Genomic DNA, 27,565 nt, shown 5'->3' on the forward strand with positions numbered 1-27,565 from the left:
TTAGCTGGAAGACTTAGAGGCTGCGAGCAGGAAGCATCTGGAGGTTCACTCACTCACTGTCCTACAATTGATGCTGGCGGGTGGCTGAAACCCTGCCTAGTACTGCCAGCAAGAACACCTACATCTGGCCATTTCATGGCTGCTTGCTTCCTTACAGCATTGTGACTTGGTTCCAAGGGCAAGTATCCATCCCAAGAGAAAAAGGGGGAGGGAGGAAGAGAGCCAGGAAGCAGCTAGATACTCTTTATGACCTAGCCTAAGGAAGTCACATACAACACTTCTAAAGATTTCGGGGTAGCAGCCATGAGCCTCAGGTTCAAGAGGAAGGGAAATAGACTGCACCTTTTTTTTTAATTGAGGTATAATTGACAAATAACATATTAGTTTCAGACATACAACGTAATGATTCAGTACTTGTATATATTGCAAAATGATCACCCCAATAATTATAGTTAACATCTGTCAGTATACATAGTTACATAATTTTTTTTTCTTCTGCTGAGACCTACTCTTAGTTACTTTTAAATATGCAATTTAAAATATAGTCACATGCTATACATTACATACCTATGACTTATTTTATATAGGTTTTACCTTTTACCTCTTTCTTGCACACCTCCCATCTCTAGCACCCTCCAATCTGTTCTTTGTACCTATGGGCTTGGTTCTTTTGTTCTTTTAAATTCCATGAGTAAATGAGTCACATATTATCTTTCTGTGCCTGACTTATTTCACTTAGCATAGTGTCTTCAGGGTCTAACCTTGTCACAGATGGCAAGATTTCATTCTTTTCTGTGGCTGAGAGTATTCCATTGTATGTATACACCACATTTTTATCCATTCATCCATTGATGAACACTAGGGGGTTTCCCATATCTTGGCTATTGAAAATAATGCTGCAATGAATATGGGTGTGCATATATCTTTTCAAATTAGTGTTTTTGTTCAAATAAATACCGAGAAGTGGAATTGCTGGATCATATGGTAGTTCTATTTTTAATTTTTTGAGAAAACTCCAAACTATTTTCCATACTGGCTCCATCAGAAATTTACCTTCCCACAAGGGTGCCTTTTTCTCCACAACCTTGTCAACACTTGTTACTTCTTTTAATAATAGCCATTATAATGTGTGTGAGGGGATACCTCACTGTGGGTTTGATTTGCATTTCCCTGATGATTAGTAATGCTGAGCATCTTTCATATACCTGTTGACCATCTGTATGTCTTCTTTGGAAATACGTCTATTCAGACCTTAAGCCTTATTTCATTTTATTATTTTATTTTTATTTCTATTTTGTATTTTGGTATTATTAATGTACAATTACATGAGCAACATTAGGGTTACTAGACTCCCCCTATTCTGAAGTCCCCACCACATACCCCATTACAGTCACTGTCCATCAGTGTAGTAAGATGCTATAGAATCACTACTTGTCTTCTCTAAGCTGTGCTGCCTTCCCCATGTCCCCCCGCTACATATTGTGTGCTAATCAGAATGCCCTTTATTTGCCTTTATCCCTCCCTTCCCACTCATCCTCCTCAGTCCCTTTCCCTTTGGTAACTGTTAGTCCATTCTTGGGTTCTGTGAGTCTGCTGCTGTTTTGTTCCTTCAGTTTTTGCTTTGTTCTTATACTCCACAGATGAGTGAAATCATTTGATACTTGTCTTTCTTAGCCTGGCCTATTTCATTGACGTAATACCCTCTAGCTCCATCCATGTTGTTGCAAATGGTAGGATTTATTTTCTTCTTATGACTGAATAATATTCCATTGTGTATATATACCACATCTTCTTTATCCATTCATCTACTGATGGTCACTTAGGTTGCTACCATTTCTTGGCTATTGTAAATAATTCAGCGATAAACATAGGGGTGCATATGTCTTTTTGAATCTGAGATCTTGCTATCTTTAGGTAAATTCTTAGGAGTGGGATTCCTGCGTCAAATGGTATTTCTATTTTGAGTTTTTTGAGGAACCTCCATACTGCTTTCCATAATGGTTGAACTAATTTACATTCCCACCAGCAGTGTAGGAGGGTTCCCCTTTCTCCACATCCTCACCAACAATTGTTGTTTGTCTTTTGGATGTTGCCCAACCTAACTGGTGTGAGGTGATATCTCATTGTGGTTTTAATTTGTATTTCCCTGATGATTAGCAATGTGGAGCATCTTTTCATGTGTCTGTTGGCCATCTGAATTTGTTCTTTGGAGAAGTGTCTGTTCATTTCCTCTGCCCATTTGATTATTTGCTTTTTGTTTGTTGAGGTGTGTGAGTTCTTTATATAATTTGGATGTCAACCCCTTATCAGATATGTCATTTATGAATGTATTCTCCCATACTGTAGGATGTCTTTTTGTTCTATTGATGCTGTCCTTTGCTGTACAGAAGCTTTTTAGTTTGATATAATCCCACTTGTTCATTTTTGCTTTTGTTTCCCTTGCCTGGGGAGATACGTTCATGAAGAACTTGCTCATGTTTATGTCCAAGAGATTTTTGCCTATATTTTTTTCTAAGAGTTTTATGGTTTCATGACTTACATTCAGGTCTTTGATCCATTTTGAGTTTACTTTGGTATATGGGGTTAGACAATAATCCAGTTTCTTTCTCTTACATGCAGCTATCCAGTTTTGCCAACACCAGCTGTTGAAGAGGCTGTCATTTCCCCATTGTATTTCCATGGCTCCTTTATTGTATATTAATTGACCATATATGCTTGGGTTTGTACGTGGACTCTCTAGTCTGTTTCATTGGTCTGTGGGTCTGTTCTTGGGCCAGTACACAATTGTCTTGATTACTATGGCTTTGTAGTAGAGCTTGAAGTTTGGGAGCATAACCGACCCCCCCACCCCACCTCCGCTTCTTTCTTCCTTCTCAGGATTGCTTTGGCTATTCAAGGTCTTTTGTCACTCCATGTGAATTTTAGAACTATTTGCTCTAGTTCATTGAAGAATGCTGTTGTTATTTTGATAGGGATTGCGTTGACTCTGTAGATTGCTTTAGGCAGGATGGCCTTTTTGACAATATTAATTCTTCCTAGCCAAGAGCATGGGATGAGTTTCCATTTGTTAGTGTCCTCTTTAATTTCTCTCAGGAGTGTCTTGTAGTTTTCAGGGTATAGGTCTTTCACTTCCTTGGTTAGGTTTAGTCCTAGGTATTTTATTCTTTATGATGCAATTGTAAATGTAATTGTTTTCCTGGTTTTTCTTTCTGCTAGTTCATTGTTAGTGTGTATGAATGCAAGAGATTTCTGTGTATACATTTTGTGAACTACAACTATGCTGTATTCTGATATTAGTTCTAATAGTTTTGGGGTGAATTCTTTAGGCTTTATTATGTACAATATCATGTCATCTGCAAACAGTGACAGTTTAGCTTTTTCATTACCAATATGGATCCCTTTTATTTCTTTGTGTTGTCTGATTGCCATGGCTAGGACCTCCAGAACTATGTTGAGTACAAGTGGGGAGAGTGGGCATCCTTGTCTTGTTCCTGATCTTAAAGGAAAAGCTTTCAGCTTCTCACTGTTAAGTATGATGTTGGCTGTGGGGTGTCATATGTGGCCTTTATTATGTTGAAGTATTTGCCCTCTTTACCCATTTTGTTGAGAGTTTTTATCATAAATGGATGGTGAACTTTGTCGAATGCTTGTTCAGCATCTATGGAGATGATTATGTGGTTTTTGTCCTTTTTTTTGATGTGGTGCATGTTGTTGATGGATTTTTGAATATTATACCATCCTTGCAACCCTGGACTAAATTCTACTTGATCATGTTGGATGATCTTTTTTATGTATTTTTTAATTCGGTTTCCTAATATTTTGTTGACTATTTTTGCATCTATGTTCATCAGGGATATTGTTGTGTAATATTCTTTTTTGTGGTGTCTCTGCCTGGTTTTGGTATTAGAATGATGTTGGTTTTGTAGAATGAGTTTGGGAGTATTCCCTCCTCTTCTACTTTTTGGAAAACATTAAGAAGGATGGGCATTAGGTCTTCACTAAATGTTTGATAAAATTCAGCAGTGAAACCATCTTGTCCACGGGTTTTGTTCTTAGATAGTTTTTTGATTACCAGTTTAATTTCCTTGCTGGTAATCGGTCTATTCAAAATTTCTGTTTTTTCCTGAATCAGCCTTGGTGGGTTGTATTTTTCTAGAAAGTTGTCCATTTCTCCTAGGTTATCCAATTCATTTCCATATAATTTTTCATAGTATTCTCTAATAAGTCTTTGTATTTCTGTGGTTCCATAGTGATATTTCCTTTCTCATTTCTGCTTCTGTTTATGTGTGTAAACTCTTTTTTTCTAGAGAAGTCTGGTTAGGGGTTTATCTATTTTGTTTATTTTCTTGAAGAACCAGCTCCTGCTTTCATTGATTCTTTCTGTTGTTTTATTCTTCTCAATTTTATTTATTTGTGCACTAATCTTTGTTATGTCCCTCTTTCTACTGACTCTGGGCCTCATTTGTTCTTCTTTTTCTAGTTTTGTTAATTGTGAGTTTAGACTGTTCACATGGGATTGTTCTTCTTTCCTGAGGTAAGCCTGTAATGCAGTATACTTCCCTCTTATCATAGGCTTTGCTTCATCCCACATATTTTGCAGTGTTGAATTGTTGTCATTTTTCTCCATATAGTGCTTGATCTCAGGTTTTATTTGGTCATTGATCCATTGATTATTTAGGAGTATGTTGTTAAGTATCCATGTGTTTGTGAGCTTTTTTGTTTTCTCTGGGTAATTTACTTCTAGTTTTCTACCTTTGTGGTCATGAAAAGCTGATGGGTATAATTTTAATCTTTTTAAATTTATTGAGGCTCTTTTTGTGGCCTAGTATGTGATCTATTCTCAAAAATGTTCCATGTGCACTTGAGAAGAATGTGTATCCTGCTGCTTTTGGATGAAGTTTTCTGTAGATGTCTGTTATGGCCATCTGTTCTAATGTATTATTTAGTGCCTTTGTCGCCTTACTTATTTTCTGTCTGGTTGGTCTGTCCTTTAGAGTGAGTGGTGTGTTGAAGTCTCCTAAAATGAATGCATTGCTTTCTGTTTCCCCCTATAATTCTGTTAATATTTGTTTCACATATGTAGGTGCTCCTGTGTTGGGTGCATAGATATTTATAATGGTTATAGTTTCTTGTTGGATTGACCCCTTTATCATTATGTAATGTCCTGCTTTGTCTTGTTACTTTCTTTCTTTTGAGGTCTATATTGTCTGATACAAGTACTGCAACTCCTGCTTTTTTCTCCCTATTAGTTGCATGAAATGTCTTTTTCATCCCTTTATTTTTAGTCTGTGTATTTCTTTGGGTTTGAAGTGAGTCTCTTGTAGGCAGCATATAGACAGGTCTTGTTTTTTCATCCAATTCAGTCATCTGTGTCTTTCAATTGGCACATTCAGACCATTTACATTTAGGGTGATTATCGATAGGTATGTACTTATTGCCATTGCCAGCTTTAGATTTGTGGTTACCAAAGGTTTCAGGGAAACTTCCTTACTATCTAACAGTCAAATTTAACTCACTCAGTATGGTATTACAAACACAATCTAAAAGTTTTTTTTTTTCTTTTTCCTCATTTTTCTTCCTCCTTCATTCTTTACATATTAGGTATCATATTCGATACTCTTTGTCTATCCCTTGACTGACTTTGGGGGCAGTTGATTTGATTTTGTATCTGCTTAGTAATTAATTGTTCTACTCTGTTTACTGTGGTTTTATTTCCTCTGGTGACAGCTATTTAGCCTTAGGAGCACTTCTATCTACAGCAGTCCCTCCAAAATATGCTGTAGAGAAGGTTTGTGCGAGGTAAATTCTCTCAGTTTTTGCTTATCTGGAAACTGTTTAATCCCTCCTTCAAATTTAAATGATAATCTTGGCGGATATAGTATTCTTTCTTCAAGGCCCTTCTGCTTCATTGCATGAAATATATCATGCCACTCCCTTCTTGCCTGTAAGGTTTCTGTTGAGAAGTCTGACTGGTTTTCCTTTGCATGTGATCTTTTTTCTCTCTCTGCCTGCTTTTAATAGTCTGTCCTTATCCTTGATCTTTGCCATTTTAATTATTATATGTCTTGGTCTTGTCTTCTTTGGGGTCCTTGTGTTAGGAGTTCTGTGCACCTCCATGGCCTGAGATGATCTGCTTCCCCACATTGGGGAAGTTTTCAGCAATTATCTCCTCAAAGACTCTTTCTATCCCTTTTTCCCCTCTCTCTCCTTCTGGTACCCATATAATACCAATATTGTTCCGTTTGGATTGGTCACACAATTCTCTCGATATTCTTTCATTCCTAGAGATTCTTTTTTCTCTCTGTGCCTCAGCTTCTTTTATTCCTGTTCTCTAATTTCTGTTTCAATTATCATCTCTACTTGGTCTAATCTGCTTTTAAATCCCTCCATTTTATGTTTCATTTCAGATAGTGCATTCTTGAATGTTTGTGTCTCATTCTTGATTAACTCCCTGAGTTCTTGGATATTTTTCTGTACCTCTGTGGGCATGTTTATGATTTTTATTTTGAAATCCCTTTCAGGAAGATTAATGAATTCAGTTTCACTTTTGTTTGTGTTTCACTTTAGGTGTTCGTGGGATTTTCATTTGAACCAGGTTCCTTTGACATTTCATATTTATAGATGGCGCCCTCTAGTGCCCAGAAGCTGTAGTCTCTGGAGCTGCTCAGCCCCTGGAGGGATGGTGGGTGTTGCAGGGGAGAGCCCTGGTGCTTGGGGAGAGGAAAGAGCTGTTTCCTGTTTCCCGGCTGCTGTGCCTGTCTCCACTGCCATAATCAGTGGGCCGAGCGCACAGATGTGCTTGGCATTTGTATCTGCTGCAGGCCTCCCTCTGGCTGGCTTGACACCAAGGCAAGGGCTGCCAGTTTGTGAGCTGGTGCCAGTCCACCGGGAGGAAGGCGTAGGCAGCTGTGTATCATGGTGGGGGGCCTCTTAGCTGTATAGCCAGCCAGAGGGATGGAGCGCCTGAAGTTCCTAAGAGTTCCCAACCTGCTGGGCAGAGTGCACCCTGACAGTTGTCCATCTGTCCTTTTTCCTGAGCAACAAGCTCTGTGCAATCCTTGCCCCTTTAGCAGTCCTCTCGCTGTTAGGAAGTATCTCAGACAGCCTGCCTTTCTTTTGTCCCAGAGCATCCAAATTTGAATCCCTGTTTTCCACAAGCAGCTGGAATCTCAGTGTCTCCAAGTATTCCACTCTTAGCTTTCCAACTCCAGTAATCTCCAGAGCACCATGCAATGTAGCTTCATGCTCCCAGTGCAGATCTCCAGGGCTTGGTGTTCAGCAGTTCTAGGCTTCCACCCACTCCCTGCTCTGTTTCTCTATCTCCCGCCAGTGAGCTTGGGTGTGGAAAGGCTTGGGTCCTTCCAAATCATGGCTTTGGTACTTTACCCTTTTCCTTGAGGTCTGCTGTTTTCCCCAGGTGTAGGCAGTCTGCGACAGCCTTCTTTCCAGTTGCTCTTTCAGGATTAGGTGTATTTGCTGTATTTTCATATTATGTGTGGTTTGGGGAGGATGTTCCTGTCTCACCTGTTATGCCGCCATCTTTTCTCTGCCTCATTTTTAACAGTGTAATGGTATTGGAATGTTGTCTTTTCTTTTAATAACAGAAGTAATATGTGACTATCTAAATTATGAGCAGTTGAAATAATGAAGTTCCCTTTCCTGTTGCTTCCTACTCACCCATTCCACCTACAGACCACTATAATTCACTTGACTAGAGAGGTTGCATTGTTTGTGGACTTTCCAGTCTCATATCTTGTGCATTTGTATAGTTTCATCTATATAATCAAAATAGACTGTACCATAAGGGTGTGGCATATAAATTATACCATTGTCTCATCAGTGGCCATAATTTGGGTGAAATGGTTCTGGGTTCAATAAATTAATTACAGTCAAATTCAGAACGTATTTTATAGGATTAAGGAAGGTACATACATATCACTTTGGTAAAGTAGGCCAACCCATTATTGTTAGACATTGAAGAAATATTTTCAAAATACTCCTTTTGCCTTTAACCTAATTATTGACGTTTTGACGTTTAAACATGCATGTATTATTTTGGTTCAAAGTTATTTTTGTTAATGTACGTAAATATGTAAAGATGCTACATATTTTAGTTATTAAGAACTAAAATCTGATCAGAAATACTAAGGTCTAGCTGGTCTTCCAGTTGAAACACTGTACTTCTGCAATGGTAAGAATTAAATAAATGCTGTGAAGCATTAGAAGTTACGGAGAGCTGTTTTTTGGTGTTAAAACATTTGCGCCCAGTTCTCTTTGCAAAGAGAGCAAAATAACATGGAGAGTGTCCTATTTTGTAAAATCATGTGTACATACATATATATTACAAAATGTATACAAAATTGTAGTGAAGTAATCAAAATGCTAACAAATGGTTGTCACTTGATGGTGGGGTTTTGTCCATTTTGTTCATGGCTCTATCCCTAACAATGACTAAACATTATTGAGCAATGTTAGAATGTAGGAAATTTTTTTTAAGGGGGCTTTATGTTTTTATTTTCCATGTTAGGTTTTCTACTATCTTTGGATCCATAATGCAGACTCACTATCTCTATGACTGTATTTCCCAAACCTCAGATTGGAACCCATTACGTGATGCTGACAACTAGGTAGAATACTTTAAACTGGACACCTATTTCCCATCTTCATTTTCCATATCTTAAGCTGGCAGGGAATTTAGTTGTTGCAGTGTTGATACACATAATTCCTTTTGAAGTTTGGGGAAAAAACAGCCTCTTGAAATCTGAAAACTTACTTTGACAAAGTGTATATAGAAGGCACTCATTATATATTTGTCCAGTAAATGCTTTTCTGTATTTAAGTTTTTATGAAGTTGTTGGAATCTTACTGCTCAGAAATTTTCCAGCCAACCTTATGACCATTAGCTGTGTGAGGTCTGGCCAGAGAGAACATTGACCAACTGTTTAGCAGTTGCTTTGAAAGTACTTTTTTGTTTTGGTGTTAGCATTTAATTTAAAAAAAAAAATAGTGGTGACAAATCTGTGCTTATTTGCACAAATAGGCAACCCTGTTTACTATTAAAAAGACTTTTTCCCTTTCCTGAATATTGCTATGATCTGACAACATTGTTCTATGGTCTATAAACTGAGTTCTTTATATACAATATATATTCAATTTTATGTATATTTAATTATATCATTAAATCCTCACAATGAACGCAAGGCTTATAACAAGTCGTGGATCTCTCTTTTGTAGTATGAAAATAACAGAGACAGAATTTGAACGTTTGACTTGAAAAATTTTATTTTTAACCACTGTTTTGTACCTCTCTGTTTGTTAGGCCCCAGGCAGCTCTGTGCATGGGAAAGAAGGCCTCTTCCAGTATACACTAGCTCTTGAGGAAACAAAAAAATAGCAGATGAGTTTATGTTTAGGTGCAGTCCAGTCAACTTTGGTTGCTATAGGAAAAGTCACTGAAACAACAAACAATTATTTGTCGCAGTTCTGGAGGCTGGGAAGTCCAGGATCATGGTGTAGGCAGATCTGGTGACTGGTGATGGCTCTCCTCTTGGTTTACAGCCAGCCAGTCAGCTGCCTTCCTGCTGTATCCTCCTCATATGGCATACATGAGTGAACACCGAGGTGTCTGCCTCTTCATTCAAGGGCACTGATCTCTTCATGGGCGCTATAACCTCATGACCTTATCTAGACCTAAATACCTCCAAAGGCCTTCCCTCCAGATACCTTCACATTGACCAACATACTAATGGGGGTGGGAAGAAAATGTGGACATTTAATCCATAGTAGGTACAATTTTTATAACTCCAAAAAGAGACTGTCTCTTCTGTCATTTTTTTTTCAAAGAATTTCTCCAAGGTCAGTTTTCTCATAGAAATTCCACTTGCTTTTTGTCATTAGAATCTTCTTTGATCTACATTGTTCCCACAAGCCTCTGACAGCCAAAGTTTTCTATTAGGCTTCCTGGATACCCTAATAGACTGTTTTAAGTTCTACAATTTTCCCTTACATGGAATCTCTGTGCCAAGTCTCTTGTGTTCTTTTAATCTCTTGTTTTCTGCTTTTTTCCCAATGAAGAAACATATTTATTTTCATACTGAGCTGTCTATGATTTTAAAACCAGCTCACCTCAAGAACTTTCCATGACCATCCTGGTTATATGGGAAGATCTAAATCTACTTTTAGTTCTTTCCTGGGATCCTTGGCTCAATGTTAACACAAAAGTTTACAGCAACTATTGGCTATAGATGTTCCACATATGGCTCCCCCTAGTCCCTCCACTGAAATAAAGAAAATATTTGAAGTCTGTGTATACATCCTGTAGATATTGCCATGCCTATTTTGTTCGCAGTTATCTTTGGTTTTCTTCTAATTATGTTGTTTTCTACAAGTGGTTTCCTTTTGGAGTAGCCAAAATCAGCATCATTAGTACCACTGTATTCTCCAAATACATCAAGAGAAAACTGAGATGCATTATAAATTAAGCCTCTCTGTTTGAAGCATTCCATCAAAACAGTAAGATTCTATTGTTTTACCAAATAAAAAAAATTTTTTTAAGACTAATTTATCCATCATTGATGTTTGAATCAGACATACTGAACATATATGTTCCAACACACTGGCTTAATTTTTAATTTTCTTAAAGCTGAAAGGCCTGCCTGCTTGTACAGCATGAGCTCTAAGGGCTTTATCCTTTCTGGTTTAAAATCATAATTTGACTCCCACTTTTCTGGCTCCTCTTACTTAGGAAAAATCACTCATGAGCCAACACATCTTCCACATTCAACTGAAATAATTTATCAATTGTATGCAAGTTAGTTTTTGAGAAACTTGTATGGCAGAACAAATTGTACATTATCATTTTTTATCACAATCCCAAAAGAAAGCCTCCTCCTGGTGACACCTAGAGGAAGAGGTCTGTTTTAGTGCAGAAAGAAAACATTGGCTGTGTTGGTCTCCAAGACTATTAAGTAACTATCCTATGTTCATTTTCACCTTGAATTTGCTTCTGTTCAGTTGTTCAGTACATTTAGTCACTGGACTATTTTATAACCATTCATATTTTGTGGTTGAGAGAATGTTTCATACTAATGATATAATAACTAAAATTATGACACAGAATTTTGTACATTGTAAAGTAGAATGGAATCATGATTAAGAATGTAGACTTCAGGGTTAGAAGTGGATATAAATTAGGTAAACCTTCCCCAAACTCAAGTTTCTTCATCTGTAAAGTAGGGATAATAGCATCTGCCTCCTGTCTATGTTTGTGAAGGTTAAATAAGGTAACAAGTTGTAGTTCTTAGTACAGAACTACCACATACAAGTTCCCAGTAAATATTTATTAATACAATAATTGTAATTATGTGAAAGTGTGCTTATTTTAGGACTAGAAAAGAAAACATAATAATGACAGTAGTGCTAGGGTAGTGATTTAATCCACATAAATTTCTAAGTATTCTGTAATGTTATTTTTATTATAATGTAATATAAAGTATAAATTATTTAAGTTATAATAAATCACTTAAAGAGCAATTAGTAAATTTTAACACTGTTAAAGCATATCTGTATTTAAATATATCTCAGATATTTTATGAGAAAGTATTCCTATTCCACACTGATAAGACATAGGTATCTGTTATATATTGGTACTATCTTAGACTTGGAGGCAGTCAGACAAATGACATTAACAGCAAACTGATGATTTGAATGTAGATAGAGAGCATTTGGTTATGAGGTTGATTAAATACAACAGCTAAGTAATGATGTTCATATGTTCCAGGCACACTTCACCTTGGGGCTTTCCTTGTTCTTTACTCTGCCTGGACTCTACAGAATGCTCATCCCCTTGATCTTTATTGTCCTGTAGATAGCCCCCTAAATGTTACTGCCCCTAGCTGCCTACTTTAAAGTGGCTACTCCACTCCTCTATCATGCCATCCTATTTTCATTCTCTACATGGCTGTCTGAAATTTTTATAATGTAGTAGTTAACTGTCTGATTTCCTCTGCAAGACTGTGTGATCCACAGGATGTTGCATATTGAGCATCTCACATTTCTAAATGAACATTTTTTATATAACTACACAAATATTTCTGTTTTTTTCTCTTATCCGATGGGTATTTCTTAAGTATCTTTACCTAGTGTCATTTTCAGCAGAGTTCAGTGATTTTAAGGGCCAGATAGCAAATATTTTAGGCTTGGAGACTGGCAACTACTCAACTCAACTGTAGTAGTGAAAGCAGCCATAAACAACATGACATGAATGGGCATGGCTATGTTTCAGTTAAACTATTTTTGAAAAAACAGGCCTCCTGCAAGAAACGGAAGGAACCTAAGTGTCCATCAGTAGATGAATGGATAAAGAAGATGTGGTACATATACACAATGGAATATTATTCAGCCATAAGAAGGAAACAAATCCTACAATTGCAACAACATGGATGGAGCTAGAGGGTATTATGTCAGTGAAATAAGCTAGGCAGAGACAGACAAGTATCAGATGATTTCACTCATCTGTGGAGTATAAGAACAAAGAAAAAGTTGAAGGAACAAAACAGCAGCAGACTCACAGAACCCAAGAATGGAGTAACAGTTACCAAAGGGAAAGGGACTGGGGAGGATGTGTGGGAAGGGAGGAATAAGGGTGCGGGGGAGAAAGGGGGCATTACAATTAGCATGTATAATGTGTGGGGGGGCATGGGGAGGGCTGTGCAACACAGAGAAGACAAGTAGTGATTCTACAACATCTTGTAGAATGCTGATGGACAGTGACTGTAATGGGGTATGTGGGGGGAACTTGGTGATGGGGGGAGTCTAGTAAACATAATGTTCCTCATGTAACTGTAGATAAATGATACCAAAAAAAAAAAAAGATAACAACAACAAAAAACAGGCCTCCTGTGTATTGTAGTTTTGGTGACCCATACTGTAGAGTGTCGGGTGAAACTCAGACCTGGATAGTCACAGGAAGGAGAGAAAAGAACATTGTGATCATCTGGTGCACCCACACTGGGAAAGGAGGATGGGACTGAGGGAGGAGCCTAGAGCTGGTAATATAGCCCTACGTGGAAATGAGAAGAAATGGAAGTATAAAGATTTTTGGGCTTTTACATGAAAATCATGTGATTTACAGATATCATTGTAAAGCATCTGCCTCCTGTCTATGATGGTGAAACTTGAGATCTGACTGGCTACAGATAGACAGCCAGTCAGATCTCAAGTCAAGGGCAGCACTTCAAATTGAGCTATGGCTAAAAAGCCCAGGCTGGCATTTGAGTTATGTAATGTGCAAGGAACTGAAATTCGTTTGTCATTTAGATTACAGCTATAGATTTTGGGATATGCTGTGTCATTGTTAAAGTTTAAACCCAGGATAATCAACTGAGTAGGAAAATTATTTTGACTCCTTATTTGATGTCTTGAGTAGATCTTACTTGATCCAAGGACCTTTTTACCTGATGAATCTCTTGTATTGCATTCTCTGCAATGCTACCAAGAGGTAGAAGAGTAATGGGGAAAGATTGACCTTTGAACAACATGGGTTTTAACTGCATAGGTCCACTTATATGCAGACTTTTTTTCAATAAATGTATTGGAAAATTTTTTGGATATTTTTTTTTGCAACAGTTTGAAAAAACATTTTCTTTTCTCTAGCTTTATTGTAAGAATATAGTATATAATACATATAACTTACAAAATATGTGTTAATTGGCTGCTTATGTTATCAATGTGGTTTCTGGTCACCAGTAGGCTATTAATAGCTAAGTTTTTAGAGAGTCAAAGTAGTATGTGAGTTTTCAACTGCACAGGAGGTTAGCTATCTGTTATATATTGGTGTATCTTAGAATTGGAGTTAGACAAATGCTTATGTGCTTATAAAAATGTGAGCAGAGGATTAAAGATGGCAGTGTGAGTGTATATCAATAATACCTTAATTAAAAAAATAGAAAGCTATGTGAAAACTGCCCGAGCAATCATCTTACAATCAGCTTTAGAATGACGCTGACTGCAAATAGCAAAAAAGAGAAGATTTTTGGGTGGTTGAGAAAATTGTTGACTCACTGAATCAACCAACTCTGAAGCTCAACTCTGATCCCAACTTCCTGTTTTGTGAGCTAATAAATTTCCTTATTGTTTAAACTAGAAGAAGAAAAAAATGTAAGGGCATCTCTGGAGAGAGTCACAGAAAACTGAGTGCTGGGGAGGCTGAAGGACAGGAGATAATGGGAGATTCACCTTGCACACAATATCCTTTTGTACCGTTGAGTTTTGTATATAGTACTTAGTGGGGGGAAAAACTTAAACAAAATAAATGCAAATTAGGAGGTTTACCAGGTCCATTTTGTGATCCAAGGGTCTAGTAGTCTTTTTTTAATTTTTTCCATTTTTTTTTACAGTATTAACTATCGTCACTGTGCTGTGCATACATCTCCATGACTATTTTATAACTGGAAATTGGTACCTTCTGACATGCTTCGCCATTTTGCAACCCCCATCTTAGTCAGTCACCAGTCTTTTCTCTGTTTCTGTGAGCTTGGGTTTTGTTTTTTGTTTTTAGATTCCACATAAAAGAGAGATTATATGATATTTCAATTAGAATAATGCCTTCAAGGCCCATCTGTGTTGTCACAAATAGTAAGATTTCATTTTTTTATGGCTGAATAATATCCCATTGTGTGTATACACATTTTCTTTATCCATTCATCTATTGATGGATATATTTAGGTGGTTTCTATGTCTTGGCTGTTGTAAATAATGCTGCAGTGAACATGTGTGTGTATATATCTTTTCAAATTAGTGTTTTCATTTTCTTCAGATTAATGCCCAGAATGAGAATTGCAAAATTATATAGTAGTTCTCTTTTTAATTTTTTGAGAAACTTCCATACTGTTGGTGGCTGCACCAATTTACCTTTCCACCAACAGTGCACAAGTGTTCCCATTTCTCCACGTCAACACTTGTTATTTGTCTTTTTTATAATAGCCATAGAACATATAATTTTAAAGTGTTTTGGATTGATTCCTTTCTATTTAGAAAAGGTTAAACATATACAGCATATTTTTACATTAATTAATATCTATTTTCCCATTCTAATTCAAACAGGACTACTTTTATTGGTATACACCAAAACAGGCCTGATAATCTTAGAGAACAATTTTAAAAATGTTTTGTTTAGTTGCCAATTCCAGTAATTGTTTAGAAGAGGTCATGATTTGTGTGGCACAGTAATAATAATAGTTAACATTTCTTAGGTTGTTCTACTTTTCATATGTATTATATACTTTAATGCTCACTAATACTCAGGTGTAGGTAATATTATCCCTGTTCTACCAGATGAGGAACTAAAGCTTAGGGATTTAAAGAACTTTCCCAAGGTCTTGAAACTCTAGACAGTTGCAGAGCCAGACTTTTAAATTGAGATCTTTCTGCAGAGCCCATGCTTAAGCAGCTCAGAACAACTGCTCTGTTGTTGCTACAAATAGAATCTGGGTTTTCTCCATTTGCTTCTAATTTTCAATGAGAAAAAATAAAAATTAACAAAGTTTACTCTCTTTCTAGTAACTCTCCTTTACAGTTTAGTGCTTTTCCTTTGGGGAGTCTAATAATGTATGGCAGCAGGAGTTTCTGTCAAAGGTGATTTTTTTTTAATTCCTTAATTTAAATAGGTTAATTGCACTCAATCCACAGTACATTTGAAAATTATTTTGAGTAGAAAAAATCCTCCAAAACTGAACAGTCCCTCAGTGTGTTCTGTGTTTGTATTTGATTTTAAGGTACAATATATATACTTTAGTAGCACTTAATAAAAAACAAAATATCTTCCTAATAAAATCTATTTTTTATTAAGTTCAATGGCTAACTTTCCTTTCTTCTCATTCATTGTAGTTGAGGCAGTCCCAGTCCTACTGCACAGACACAGAATGTCTTCAGGAATGTAAGTAATGATGGGACATGAGGAGGCTTGGCATTGGGGGCATAATTAGAGGCCAGATGACAGTGAATATTTGTCAGGAATTTTTCTCACACTTTGCTCTTTAAGGAAATGGTGCTCAGGAATGTATTTCTTACTTGACTATTTTATTTTTATTTTTTTATTTTTATTTTTATTTTTTATTCATTTGATTTTTATACTTGATTTATATATGAATCCCACATTTCTCCCTTATTATTATTTTTTTTTAAATAAAATGCTGAAGTGGTAGGTAGATGCAAGATAAAGGTAGAAAACATAATTTAGTGCTGTAAGAGGGCAAATGTAGATGATCAGGTCTGTGCCTATAGACTAATACCTCAAGACAAATGCTGGGCATAGAAGCCACAGGGCATAAATCTGCAAAGAAGTAAAAAGCTAACCTTTTCAAACAATATTGCTTCTCTCTCACTTACCAACTTTACATTTCCCTGTATGGCCCTGGAAGATGACTGGTTAGCCAGAGACGGGTAAGATTCCTCAAGGGAGGAATAACCTAAGACAGGCACAGTCGCAGGGGGGCCATCAGGTGAGAAATTGGGGATCAACAGAGGTGAGGCTCAGAACCTCACCCCCCCCCCCCGTTTTGAGAGCTTGGACTCAGTTATTTTTTAACTTAAACAGTTATTTTTTAACTTAAAATGTTTTTTTCCTGCCTCAAAAACAAACCCTGCTGACTGAAGAAAATTATAGAATCACAGATAAGAAAAAACTTCCAGAATAGATAACTACCTTTGACAATTTGAGGTAAACCCTTCCCAGACCTTTTTCTTGCCAAATAGGTGTGTAACCAGGCACTTTGGGTTGGTTGAACTGGAACATCAAGGCTGCTAGCACAAACCCCTCACTTGCTCTCTAGCATCTGTTTGCATCCACTGACAGTTTTGGGAACTTCCGAGTAAAGGAAGGGGAGGCCATTCTTTACCAAGGTTTGAAAGCTTTCAGGGCCTGTGGAGTCATTTCTTTGGCTTTGATTAACATTCTCAGGAGGGTATGGACATTTGGGGAGGTTTCTTGATGTGCCTTCTTGGGCAGTGGTGGTGATGAAGTGAGAATCAGAGGAAGAACATGGATCCTGGTGGTGAATATAGCTGACAGACCTTGGTGGTCATTATGTGAGGCATCTTTTTTAAGGACAGAAATAACTTGAGGGATACTTTGAAGAGAAATAATAACTAACATTTAAGCCAATCCAGTCTTCTACATAATTTGACTTTAGGAATGGAAGTATAACATTAACAAAAGGGTAAGCCTAGCACAGTTAGATTTCATATACACATAAGAAAATGGGATTACTTTCTTTTTCACTTCCTATATTATAAATATATCAGTATATATTTATCTTAAAAATACTGACTAAATAATCCATTATGAGGATGTAAGAGTGTTTAAATGATTTCCTTTTGTTGGAATCCTAGGTTGCTGATGTATTTTTTTACTACTATAAATAATAGTTGAACAAGCATCCTTTGTATGAATATTTTTAAATTTATTTTTTTGCCTTTTCCTCCCTTAAGCCACTTCTTCCATCCTCCTGCACCCCATTACTGGCAACCATCAATCTGTTCTCTGTATCTATAAGCTTGGTTTTGGTTTTTATGTTTTTTTAAGATTCCATAAAGGGGAGACCCATATGGTATTTGTATTTCTCTGACTTACTTCAGTTAGTACAATGCCCTTGAGGTCCATCCAGGTGCCCACAAATGGCAATATTTCATTCTTCTTTATGGCTGAATAATACTCTTGTACATATAACCACAATTCCACTTAGGTTGTTTTCATACCTTGACTATTATAAATAATGCTTCAGTGAATATGGGGTTCAATATATCTGTATGAGTTGGTATTTTCATTTTCTTTCTCTAAATACCCAGATGTGGAATTGCTGGATCACATGGTAGCTCTATTTTCAATTTTTTGAGGAACCTTTGTACTATTTCCCATAGTGACTGCACCAATTCACATAAATAGTCCATAAGGCTTCCCTTTTCTCTACATTCTCTCCAGTACTTGTTATATCTTATCTTTTTCATAATAGCAATTTTAAAAAGTGTACAGTGAATACCTCATTGTAGTTCTGATTTGCATTTCCCTGATAATTAATGATGTTGAGCATCTTTTCATGTACCTGTTGGCCTTCTGTATATTGTCTTTAGAAAAATGGCTACTGAAATCTTCTGTCCATTTTTATATCAGAGTATTTGTTTTTTGTTGTTAAGTTCTAAGTTATTTATATGTTGTGGATGTTAATTTTGATTTGATAGAATTTGCAAAGATTTTTTACCATTCAGTTATTTGCCTTTTTACTTTGTTGATGGTTTCCTTTGCTGTGAAGAAGCTTTTTAGTTTGAAGTTGTCCCACTTGTTTATTTTTGCTTTTGTTGTCCTTGCTTTTGGAGTAGGATCCAAACACTCAGCACCAAGACTAATGTCAAGGAGTTTATTGCCTATGTTTTCTTCCAGGAGTTTTATGATTTCAGGTATTACATTCAAATCTTTATTCCATTTTGAGTTAATTTTTGTGTTGGTATAAGTAGTGGCCCAGCTTCATACTTTTGAATGTGGCTCTGGTTTTCCCAGCACCGTTTATTGAAGAGACGGTCATCTCATTATATACTCTTGGCTTCTTTGTTGTAAATTAATCATATATAGATGGGCTTATTTCTGGGCTCTCTATTCTGTACTATTGATCTATGTGTCTGTTTTTATGCCAGCACCATACTGTTTTAGTTACTATATTTTTGTAACAGGGTTTGAAAATAGTGTGATGTCTCTGGCTTTATTCTTCTTTCACAAGATTGCCTTGCCTATTTGGAGTCTTCTGTGGTTCCATACAAATTTTAGGTTTGTTCTGTTTCTATGAAAAACACCATTGGAATTTTTATAGGGATTCCATTGATTCTCTAGATTGCTTTGAGTAATATGGGCATTTTAACGATACTAATTCTTCCCATTTATTTATATCTTCTTTAACTTCTTTCATTAATGTCTTACAATTTTCAGTATACAGGTCTTTCACCTCTTGGTTAAATTTATTCCTATGTTTTTCATTCTTTTTGATGTAATCATAAATGGGATTTTTTTCTTAATTTCTTTCTCTGCTAGTTTTTTATAGGTGTATAGAAACAACAGATTTGTGTATTAATTTTGTGTCCTGTAACATTACTGAGTTCATTTATTCTAAAAGTTTTCTGACGGGTTCTTTCAGGTTTTCTAGAAATAGTATCATGTCATTTGCAAACTAGTGACAGTTATACTTCTTCTTTTCCAATTTGGATGCCTTTTATTTATTTTTTCTTGCCTAATTGCCCTGGCTAGCACTTAGCACTTCCAAAACTTTGTTCAATAAAAGTGGCAAGAGTGGGCATCCTTGTCTCCTTCCTGATCTTAAGGTAAAAGCTTTCAGCTTTTCACCATTGAATCTGATAACTCGCTGTGTGCTTATGATACATGGCCTATCCTATGTTGAGGTCCATTCCTTCTTTACCCAATTGTTGAGAGATTTTATTATAAATGGATACTGAATTTTATCAAATGCTTTTCCTGCATCTTTTGAGATAATCCTACAATTTTTATCTTCTGTTTCATTAATAGTTACTACATTGGATGATTTGCAGATATTGAACCAGCCTTGCATTCCTGAAGTAAATCCCGCTTGATTATGGCATATGATTCTTTAAGTGTATTGTTGAATTTGGGTTGCTGACGTTTGGTTGAAGATTTTTTTATCTGTTCTTTTCAGGGATATTGGCCAGTAATTTTCTTGTGATGTCCTTGTCTGGTTTGATATCAGAGTAATTCTGGCATCATGGAATGAGTTTGGAAGAGTTCCTTCCTCTTTTATTTTTTTGGAGGAGTTTGAGAAGGATTGGTATTAATTCTTTAAATGTTTGGTAGTAGTTACCAGTGGAGCTGTCTGATTCTGCACTTTCATTTGTTGGGAGGTTTTTGATTGCTGTTTCAATTTCCTCACTAGTAATCACTCTGTTCATATTTTCTATTCATAGTTCAGTCTTTGTAGGTTGTATGTTTCTAGGAATTTATCCATTTCTTCTAGGATATCTAATTTGTTGGCATTTAATTCTTCATAGTAGTCTGTGATCCTATGTATTTGTCATTTCATTTCTGATTTTATTTATTTGAGTCCTCTTTTTGTCTTGTTCAAGTTAGCTAGAAGTTTGTCAATCCTGTTTATTTTTTCAAAGAACCAACTCAGTTTCATTGATCTTTTCTGTTGTCCTCTTAATCTCTGTTTCATTTACTTTGCTTTAATCTCTGTCATTTCCTTTCTTGTACTAACTTTGGGCTAATTTTCTTCTTTTACTAATCCGTTAAGATGTAAAGTTAGGTTGTGTATTTGAGATTTCTCTTTATTTCTTGAGATAGACATTTATTGCTATGAACTTTTACTCTTAAAACTGCTTTTGCTGTGTCCCATAAATTTTGGTATATATCTGTTTGCATTTGTCTCATAGTATTTTTTAAATTTATCTTTTGGTTTCTTTGTTGACCCATTCATTGGTAGCTCAGTAACATATTTTTTAATCTCCAGATATTTGTGAATTTTTCAGCTTTCCTCATGTAATTGATTTCTAATTTCATGCCATTGTGGTTGGAAAAGATGTTGAATATAATATGTAATTTTATTCCTCTTAAATGTATTAAGACTGTTTTGTGACCTAACATATAATCTGTCCTGAAGAATGTTCCATGTACACTTGAGAAGAATGTATATTCTGTTGCTTTTGGATGGAATGTTCTATCTCTGTTAAGTCCATCTGGTCTAATGTGTCATGTAAGGCTGATGTTTCCTTATTGATTTTCTGTCTGAATGATCTACCCATTGATGTAAGTGGGGTATTAAGTCCCCTACTATTATTTTATCTCTATCTATTTCACCCTTTAGGTCTGTTAATATTTGCTTTATATATTAAGGTGTTCCTCTGTTGGGTATATAAATATTTACAAATGTTATATCCTTTTGTTGGATTGGTCCCTTTATCATTATGTAATGTCATTCTTTGTCTTTTATTATAATCTTTGATTTAAAGTCTCTTTTGTCTGATATAAATATGGCTACCCCAGCTTTCTTTTGGTTTCTGTTTGCATGGAATCTCTTAGTCCATTCCTTCACTTTCAGTCTGTATATGTCATTACATCTAATGAAGAGTCTCTTATTGGAAGCATATAAATGGATCTTATTTTTCAATCCATTCGGCCACTCTTTGTCTTTGATTGGAGAATTTAGCCCATTTACATTTAAAATAATTATTGATAGGTGCATCCTTATTGCCATTTTATTAATTGTCTTCTGGCTGTTTTTGTACTTCTTCTGTTTCTTTTCTTGTTCTTTTTCCTTTGTGGTTTGATAGCTTTTTTTAGCAGTTTGCCTCTATTCCTTTATCTTTTGTGTATTTACCATTCCCTTTGTGGTTGCCATGAGACTTAGATATAACAACTTATAACAGTCTGTTTTTTAAGTTGATAACAAAAGAAGGCTCAACAGTTTTACTCTCCCCATTTTATGCACATATTAAGGATTTTGACATATTGCCAATTTTTATTAATAGTCTAGTTGTTTATATTTAACATCTCTGAAGGTAAGCTCTATTTTGTATATAAAACTAAAATACAGTAAGGTATAATTATAAAGGGGGTTGTTATTACACTGTAAATTAGTTATTAGTGTAACTGACTATCCCATCCAATTTTGTAAGTGTAACAACCTAGAGAAATAGGAGCTATTACAGTGCCTAGCCTAAAGTAGAAATTTTGTCAGAGCATAGCCCATTGATTGGTGCAACAGGGTAATAATAATTTGTCTCTGGACAAGAAGGACGTGAAATGTCTGGGCAGTTTGTCTAATGTTTAGATATTTTGTTAGATTGTTGGGATGATGGGTAGGGGTTCCCCCACTCCAGATTAATTTATGTTGCTTCTTCAGTAGCATTCATTAATCTACAATATGCTGTTTGATAAGCAACTCAAATTTTCCCTCAGCAAGGAAAACCTGTTCTTAAGAGTTGAAAATAATCTTATTGAACTCCTTATGGGAAAACAGGTATTTATTACATTTGTGGTATTTGTGATCCTTGAACCAGCTCCACCTATAAAACAAATTTTCTCTTATTTTTGTGAGTGAAATTTCACTTCCTTAATCTAAATATAAAGGCAGAACTCTAGAGCTTGAATATTAATTTAGTTGTATTGGCCAGTTTCTTTTCTTCCCAGTTATTTTGGCATTTGGTGGAATCTTTTCTGAGAATCACACTTTTAAGTGGTTTAAGCAGTTTTTCTTCTGCTGATAGAATTACTTTTCTGTATATTCTAAATTTTCTCCCGTGAGCATATGCTCTTTTCATAAAATATATGTTAATCAGGGCCTCCTATGGTCCCCTTCTTGGATTCAATAATTTGCTCACAGAACACAGCAAAACAGTTTACTTATTATTACCAGTTGATTATAAAGAATACAACACAAGAACAGCCAAGTGGAAGAGATGTATAGGACAACGTGTGAACAAGGGGTTCAGCGTTTCCCTGTCTTCTTTGGGCATGCCACCCTCCCAGCACCTTGGTTTACTTGTCCACCAATCAGGAAGCTCTCAGAACCCTGTTGTTTAGGGTTTTTATGGAGCTTTTGTTCCATAGATGTGAATTATTAAATCATTGGCCATTGGTGATTAATTCATCTCCAGCCCATACCCCCTGCCTGGAGGTTGGTGAATGAAGCTGAAAATTCCAGCCCTTTAATCACATGGTCAAACTCTGGCAACCAGCCACCAACCTAAGTCTGTCTAGGGGTCCTCCAAGAGTACCCTTATTAGCATAAATTCAGGTTTGGCTGAAAGAGCTTTATTATGAAAAACAAAACATATTTCTCTTACCCATATTGTTCTGGAAATATTGATATGGGTTTTAGGAACTCTGTGCCAGGAACTGGGATGAAGATAAATATATACTTCCTTATTTTTTAACTTCTTTTTTTAAATTAAAGTATATTGATATACAAACTTACATTGGTTTCGAGTATACAACACAGTGATTTAATAGTTACCCATATCATTAAATCCTCAGCACCACTAGTGCATTTACTGTCTATCAACATAGGAAGAGGTTACAGAATCATTGGCTGTATTATCCATGCTGTACCATCCCCATAACCAACTTATATCATGATTAAGAATTTTTTGTGCTCTTTTATCCTCCTCACCTTCCCCATGCACCCACTCCAGCTCTTCTGTGATGGTAACCATCAGTCACTTGTCAGCCTATTGCTATACTGTTCATTTTGTTCTGTTTATAGATTCCACAAATAAGTGAAATCATGGTATTTGTCTTGCTCCTCCTGGCTTTTTTCACTTAGCACAATATGTTCTAGGTTCATCCATTTTGTTGCAACTGACAGGATTTTTTAAATTTATGGCTGAATTATATTCCATTGTGTATATGTACCACCTTTTTTTTATCCATTCATCTACTGATGTACAGTTTGGTTGCTTCCATATTGTGGCTATTGGAAATAATGCAGCAGTAGGCTGGGGAGGCTATCTCTCTTTGAATCAGAGATTTTGTTTTCTTCAGATAAACTCCTAGAAATGGAATTACTGGATCATTTGATATTTCTATTTTTAGTTTTTTGAAGAAGTTTCATACTGCTTTCCACAGTAGATGCACCAATTGACATTCCCACCAACAGTGTAGGAGGGTTCCCTTTCCTCCACAGTTCACCAACATTTGTTATTTCTTGTCTTTTGGAGAGTGGCCATTCTAACTGGTGAGGTGATACCTCATTGTTTTGACTTGGATTTCCTAGATGATTTGCAATGTGGAGCATCTTTTCATGTGCCTATTGGCCATGTATATTTCTTGGGTGGAAAAATGTTGGTTCAGGTACTTGGACCATTTTTTAATCAGGTTATTTGTTCTTTTGGTGTTGAAGTGTATGAAGTCTTTATATATTTTTGGTGTTAACCCTTTACTAGATAAATCATTTATGAATATATTCTCCCATATTGTAAGTTGCCTTTTTGTTCTGCTGATGTCCTTTGCTGTACAGAGCTTTTTAGTTTGATGTAGTTCCATGTATTCATTCTGCTTTTGTTTCCCTTGCCCAGGGAGCTGTGTCCAGAAAAAAATTGCTCATGCTTATGTTCAAGAGGTGTTTGCCTGTATTTTCTTAGAAGAGTTTTATGGTTTCATGTCTTACATTACACTTGATACATTTCAAGTTTACTTTTGTGTATGGAGTTAGACAGTAATCCAGTTTCACTCTCTTGCATATAGCTGTCTAGTGTCCCAACACTATTTATTGAAGAGACTGTCTTTTCCCCATTGTATGATCATGGCCCCTTATCATATATATTAATTGACCATTTATATCTGGGCTCTCTGTTCTGTTCCATTGATCCATGGGTCTGTTCTTGTGCCTGTACCATAATGTTTTGATTATTGTAGCTTTGTAGTATAGCTCGAAGTCAGGGAGTATAATTCCCCCCAGTTTTGTTCTTTGGATGGCTTTGGCTATTTGGGGTCTTTTGTGGTTCCATATGAATTTTAGGATTATTGGCTGTAGTTCATTGAAAAATGTCTTTAGTATTTTGATAGTGATTGCATTGATCTGTAAATTGCTTTGGGCATGATGGCCATTTTGACTATTAATTTTTCCTATCCATGAGCATAGAATAGATTTCCATTTATTTTTATAGTCTTCAATTTCTTTAATCAGAATCTTACAATTTCAGATTACCGATCTTCACCTCCTTGGTTAGGTTTATTCTGAGGAATTTTATTCTTTTTGATGCAATTGTAAATGGAATTGTTTTCCTGACTTCTCTTTCTGCTAGTCTGTTGTTAGTATATAGGAACACAACAGATTTCTTTGTATTGATTTTATTTCCTGCAACTCTGATGAATCCAGTTATTAGTTCTAATAGTCTTTTGGTTGAGTCTTTATGATTTTCTGTATATAATATATCATCTGCAAATAGTGACAGTTTAGCTTCTTCCTTATCAATTTGGATACCTTTTATCTCTTTGTGTTGTCTGATTGCCACTGCTAGGACATCCAGTACTATGCTGAATAAAAGTGGTGAGTGTGACCATCCTTGTCTTGTTCCCAATCTTAGAGGAAAAGCTTTCAGCTTTTCACTATTACATATGATGTTTGCTGTAGGTTTGTCATGTATGGCCTATATTATGTTGAGGTACTTCCCTCTATACCCATTTTTTTTAGAGTTTTTTAATCATGAATGGATGTTTAATTTTGTCAAATGCTTTTCAGCATCTATTAAGATTTTTATCCTTTTTGTTAATATGTATTATATTGATTTATGAATATTTTACCATCCTTGCATCCCTGGAATAAATCCCACTTGGTCGTAATGGATGACCTTTCTGATATATTTTTGAACTTTCGTTTGCAATATTTTATAGAGAATTTTTGCATCTATGTCCGTCAAGGATATTGGTCTGTAATTTTCTTTTTTTGTGGTATCTTTCTCTGGTTTTGGTTTTAGAATGATGCTTGCTTCATAGAATGTGTTTGGAGGTATTCCCTCCTTTTCTACTTTATGGAATACTCTAAGAAGGATGGGTTTTAGCTCTTCTTTAAATGTTTGGTATAATTTATCTATGAAGCCATCTGGACCCGGAATTTTGTTTTTTCGGGGTTTTTTTTATTAGGTTTGATTTCATTGCTGATAATTGGTCTGTTCAGATTTTCTCCTGGTTCAGTCTTGGCAGGTTGGATTTTTCTAGGAAGTTGTCTATTTCTTCTAGGTTGTCCAATTTACTGGCATATAATTTTTCATAGAATTCTTTAATAATTCATATTTCTGTGGTATCCAGTGAGTATTCCTTTTCCATTTCTGATAATGTTTGTGTGCTCTCTCTTTTTTTCTTGATTCAGTCTGGCTAGGGTTGCCGATTTTGTTCATTTTCTCCAAGAACCAGAACTTGGTTTCATTGATTTTTTTCTATTGTTCTCTTCTTCTCTGTTTTATTTGTTTCTATTCAGATCTTTATTATGTCCTGCCCTCTACTAACTTTTGGTTTCATTTCTTCTTCTTTTTCTGGTTTCTTTAATTGTGCGTTTAGACTTTATTTGGGATTGCTCTTGTATCTTGAGGTTGGCCTATATTGCTATGTACTTCCCACTTATGCAGCGCCCCACAAATTTTGGACTGATATATTTTTGTTTACATTTGTCTGCATATATTGCCTGATTTCTGTTTTAATTTGGTCATTGATCCATTGATTATTTAGAAGCATTCTGTTTAGCCTTCATGTGTAGGCTTTTTTGTTTTCTTTGTGTAATTTATTTCTAGTTCCATACCATTGTCTGGGAAGTTGCTTGATACCTTTACAATCTTTTTTAATTTGTTGAGGCTCTTTTTTGTAGCCTAGTATGTGATCCGTTCTGGAGAACATTCTATGTACACTTGAGAAAAATGTTTATACTGCTGCTTTGGGGTGGAATGTTCTGCAGATATCAGTCAAGTCCATCTGATCTAATGTCTTGTTCAGTGCCTCTTTCCTTATTTATTTTATGTTTGGTTGATCTATCTGTTGATATGACTGGTGTGTTAAAGTCTCCTAATATGAATGAGTTTCTGTCTGTTTCCCCCTTTAATTCTGTTAGTATTTGTTTTACATATTTAGGTGCTTCTGTGTTGAATGCAAAGATATTTATAATGGTTATATCCTCTTAGTGGGCTGATCCCTTTATCATAATTTAATGTCCTTCTTTGTCTTGTTACTTTCTTTATTTTGAACTCTTTTTTGCTTGATATAAATACTGTTACTCCTGCTTTTTTTCCCCTATTATTTGCATGAAATATCTTTTTCCATTCCTTCACTTTCAGTCCATTTGTGTCTTTTGGTCTGAAATGAGTCTCTTGTAGGCAGTATATAGATGGGTCTTGTTTCCTTATCCATTCTGCCACTGTATGTCCTTTGATTGGTGCATTTGGTCCATTTATATGTAAGGTAGTTGTTGGTAGGTATGTACTTATTGTCATTTTCTTAATTGTTTTCTGGTTGTTTTTATAGTTCCTCTGTGTTCCTTTCTTCCTCTATAATACTCTTCTCTTGTTATATGACAGTTTGCTTCATTTTTGTGATTGGAATCTACTTTTTTAATATTTTGTGTATTTATTATAGGCCTTAGGTTTGTGGTTACCATAGTTTCAAGTATAGCTTCCTAACTATATAATGGTCTATATTAAGTTGATGACTGCTCCTTTTCAAACATAATCTAAAAGTTCTTCTTCCTTCTCCAAACTTTATATAGTAGTGTCATAATCTGCATTTTTTGTGTATCTCGTGACTGATTTTGTGTATAGTTGGTGTTAATACATTTGTTTTAATTTTGTACTTAAGTGGTTATTAATTGGTCTGCTACCTTTACTGTGGGTTTATTTTCACTGATGAAAACTATTTAGCTTTAGGAACATTTCCATCTACAGCAGTCCCTTTACCATATCCTGTAATGCTCATTTAGAGGTTATAAATTCTGTGAGCCTTCATTTATCTTGAAATTGTTTAATCTCTTCTTCACATTTGAATGATAATCCTCCTGGGTAGAGGATTCTT

The 27,565-nt window shown here is 35.7% G+C and overlaps 1 protein-coding gene across 3 annotated transcripts in view; it reads left to right on the forward strand.

Moving 5' to 3' along the window:
• SMIM14 (small integral membrane protein 14) overlaps positions 1–27,565 on the forward strand; it is an 87,100-nt gene that overhangs the window by 44,828 nt on the left and 14,707 nt on the right. For all 3 annotated transcript variants that reach the window (XM_073237726.1, XM_037002812.2, XM_037002814.2), the window contains one exon: positions 15,886–15,934. In XM_073237726.1, coding sequence (XP_073093827.1) covers positions 15,886–15,934 — 49 coding nt within the window. The remainder of the gene's footprint in view (positions 1–15,885; positions 15,935–27,565) is intronic.

Source organism: Manis javanica, chromosome 5 (assembly GCF_040802235.1).
Source record: "Manis javanica isolate MJ-LG chromosome 5, MJ_LKY, whole genome shotgun sequence".
Lineage (NCBI taxonomy): Eukaryota > Metazoa > Chordata > Mammalia > Pholidota > Manidae > Manis > Manis javanica.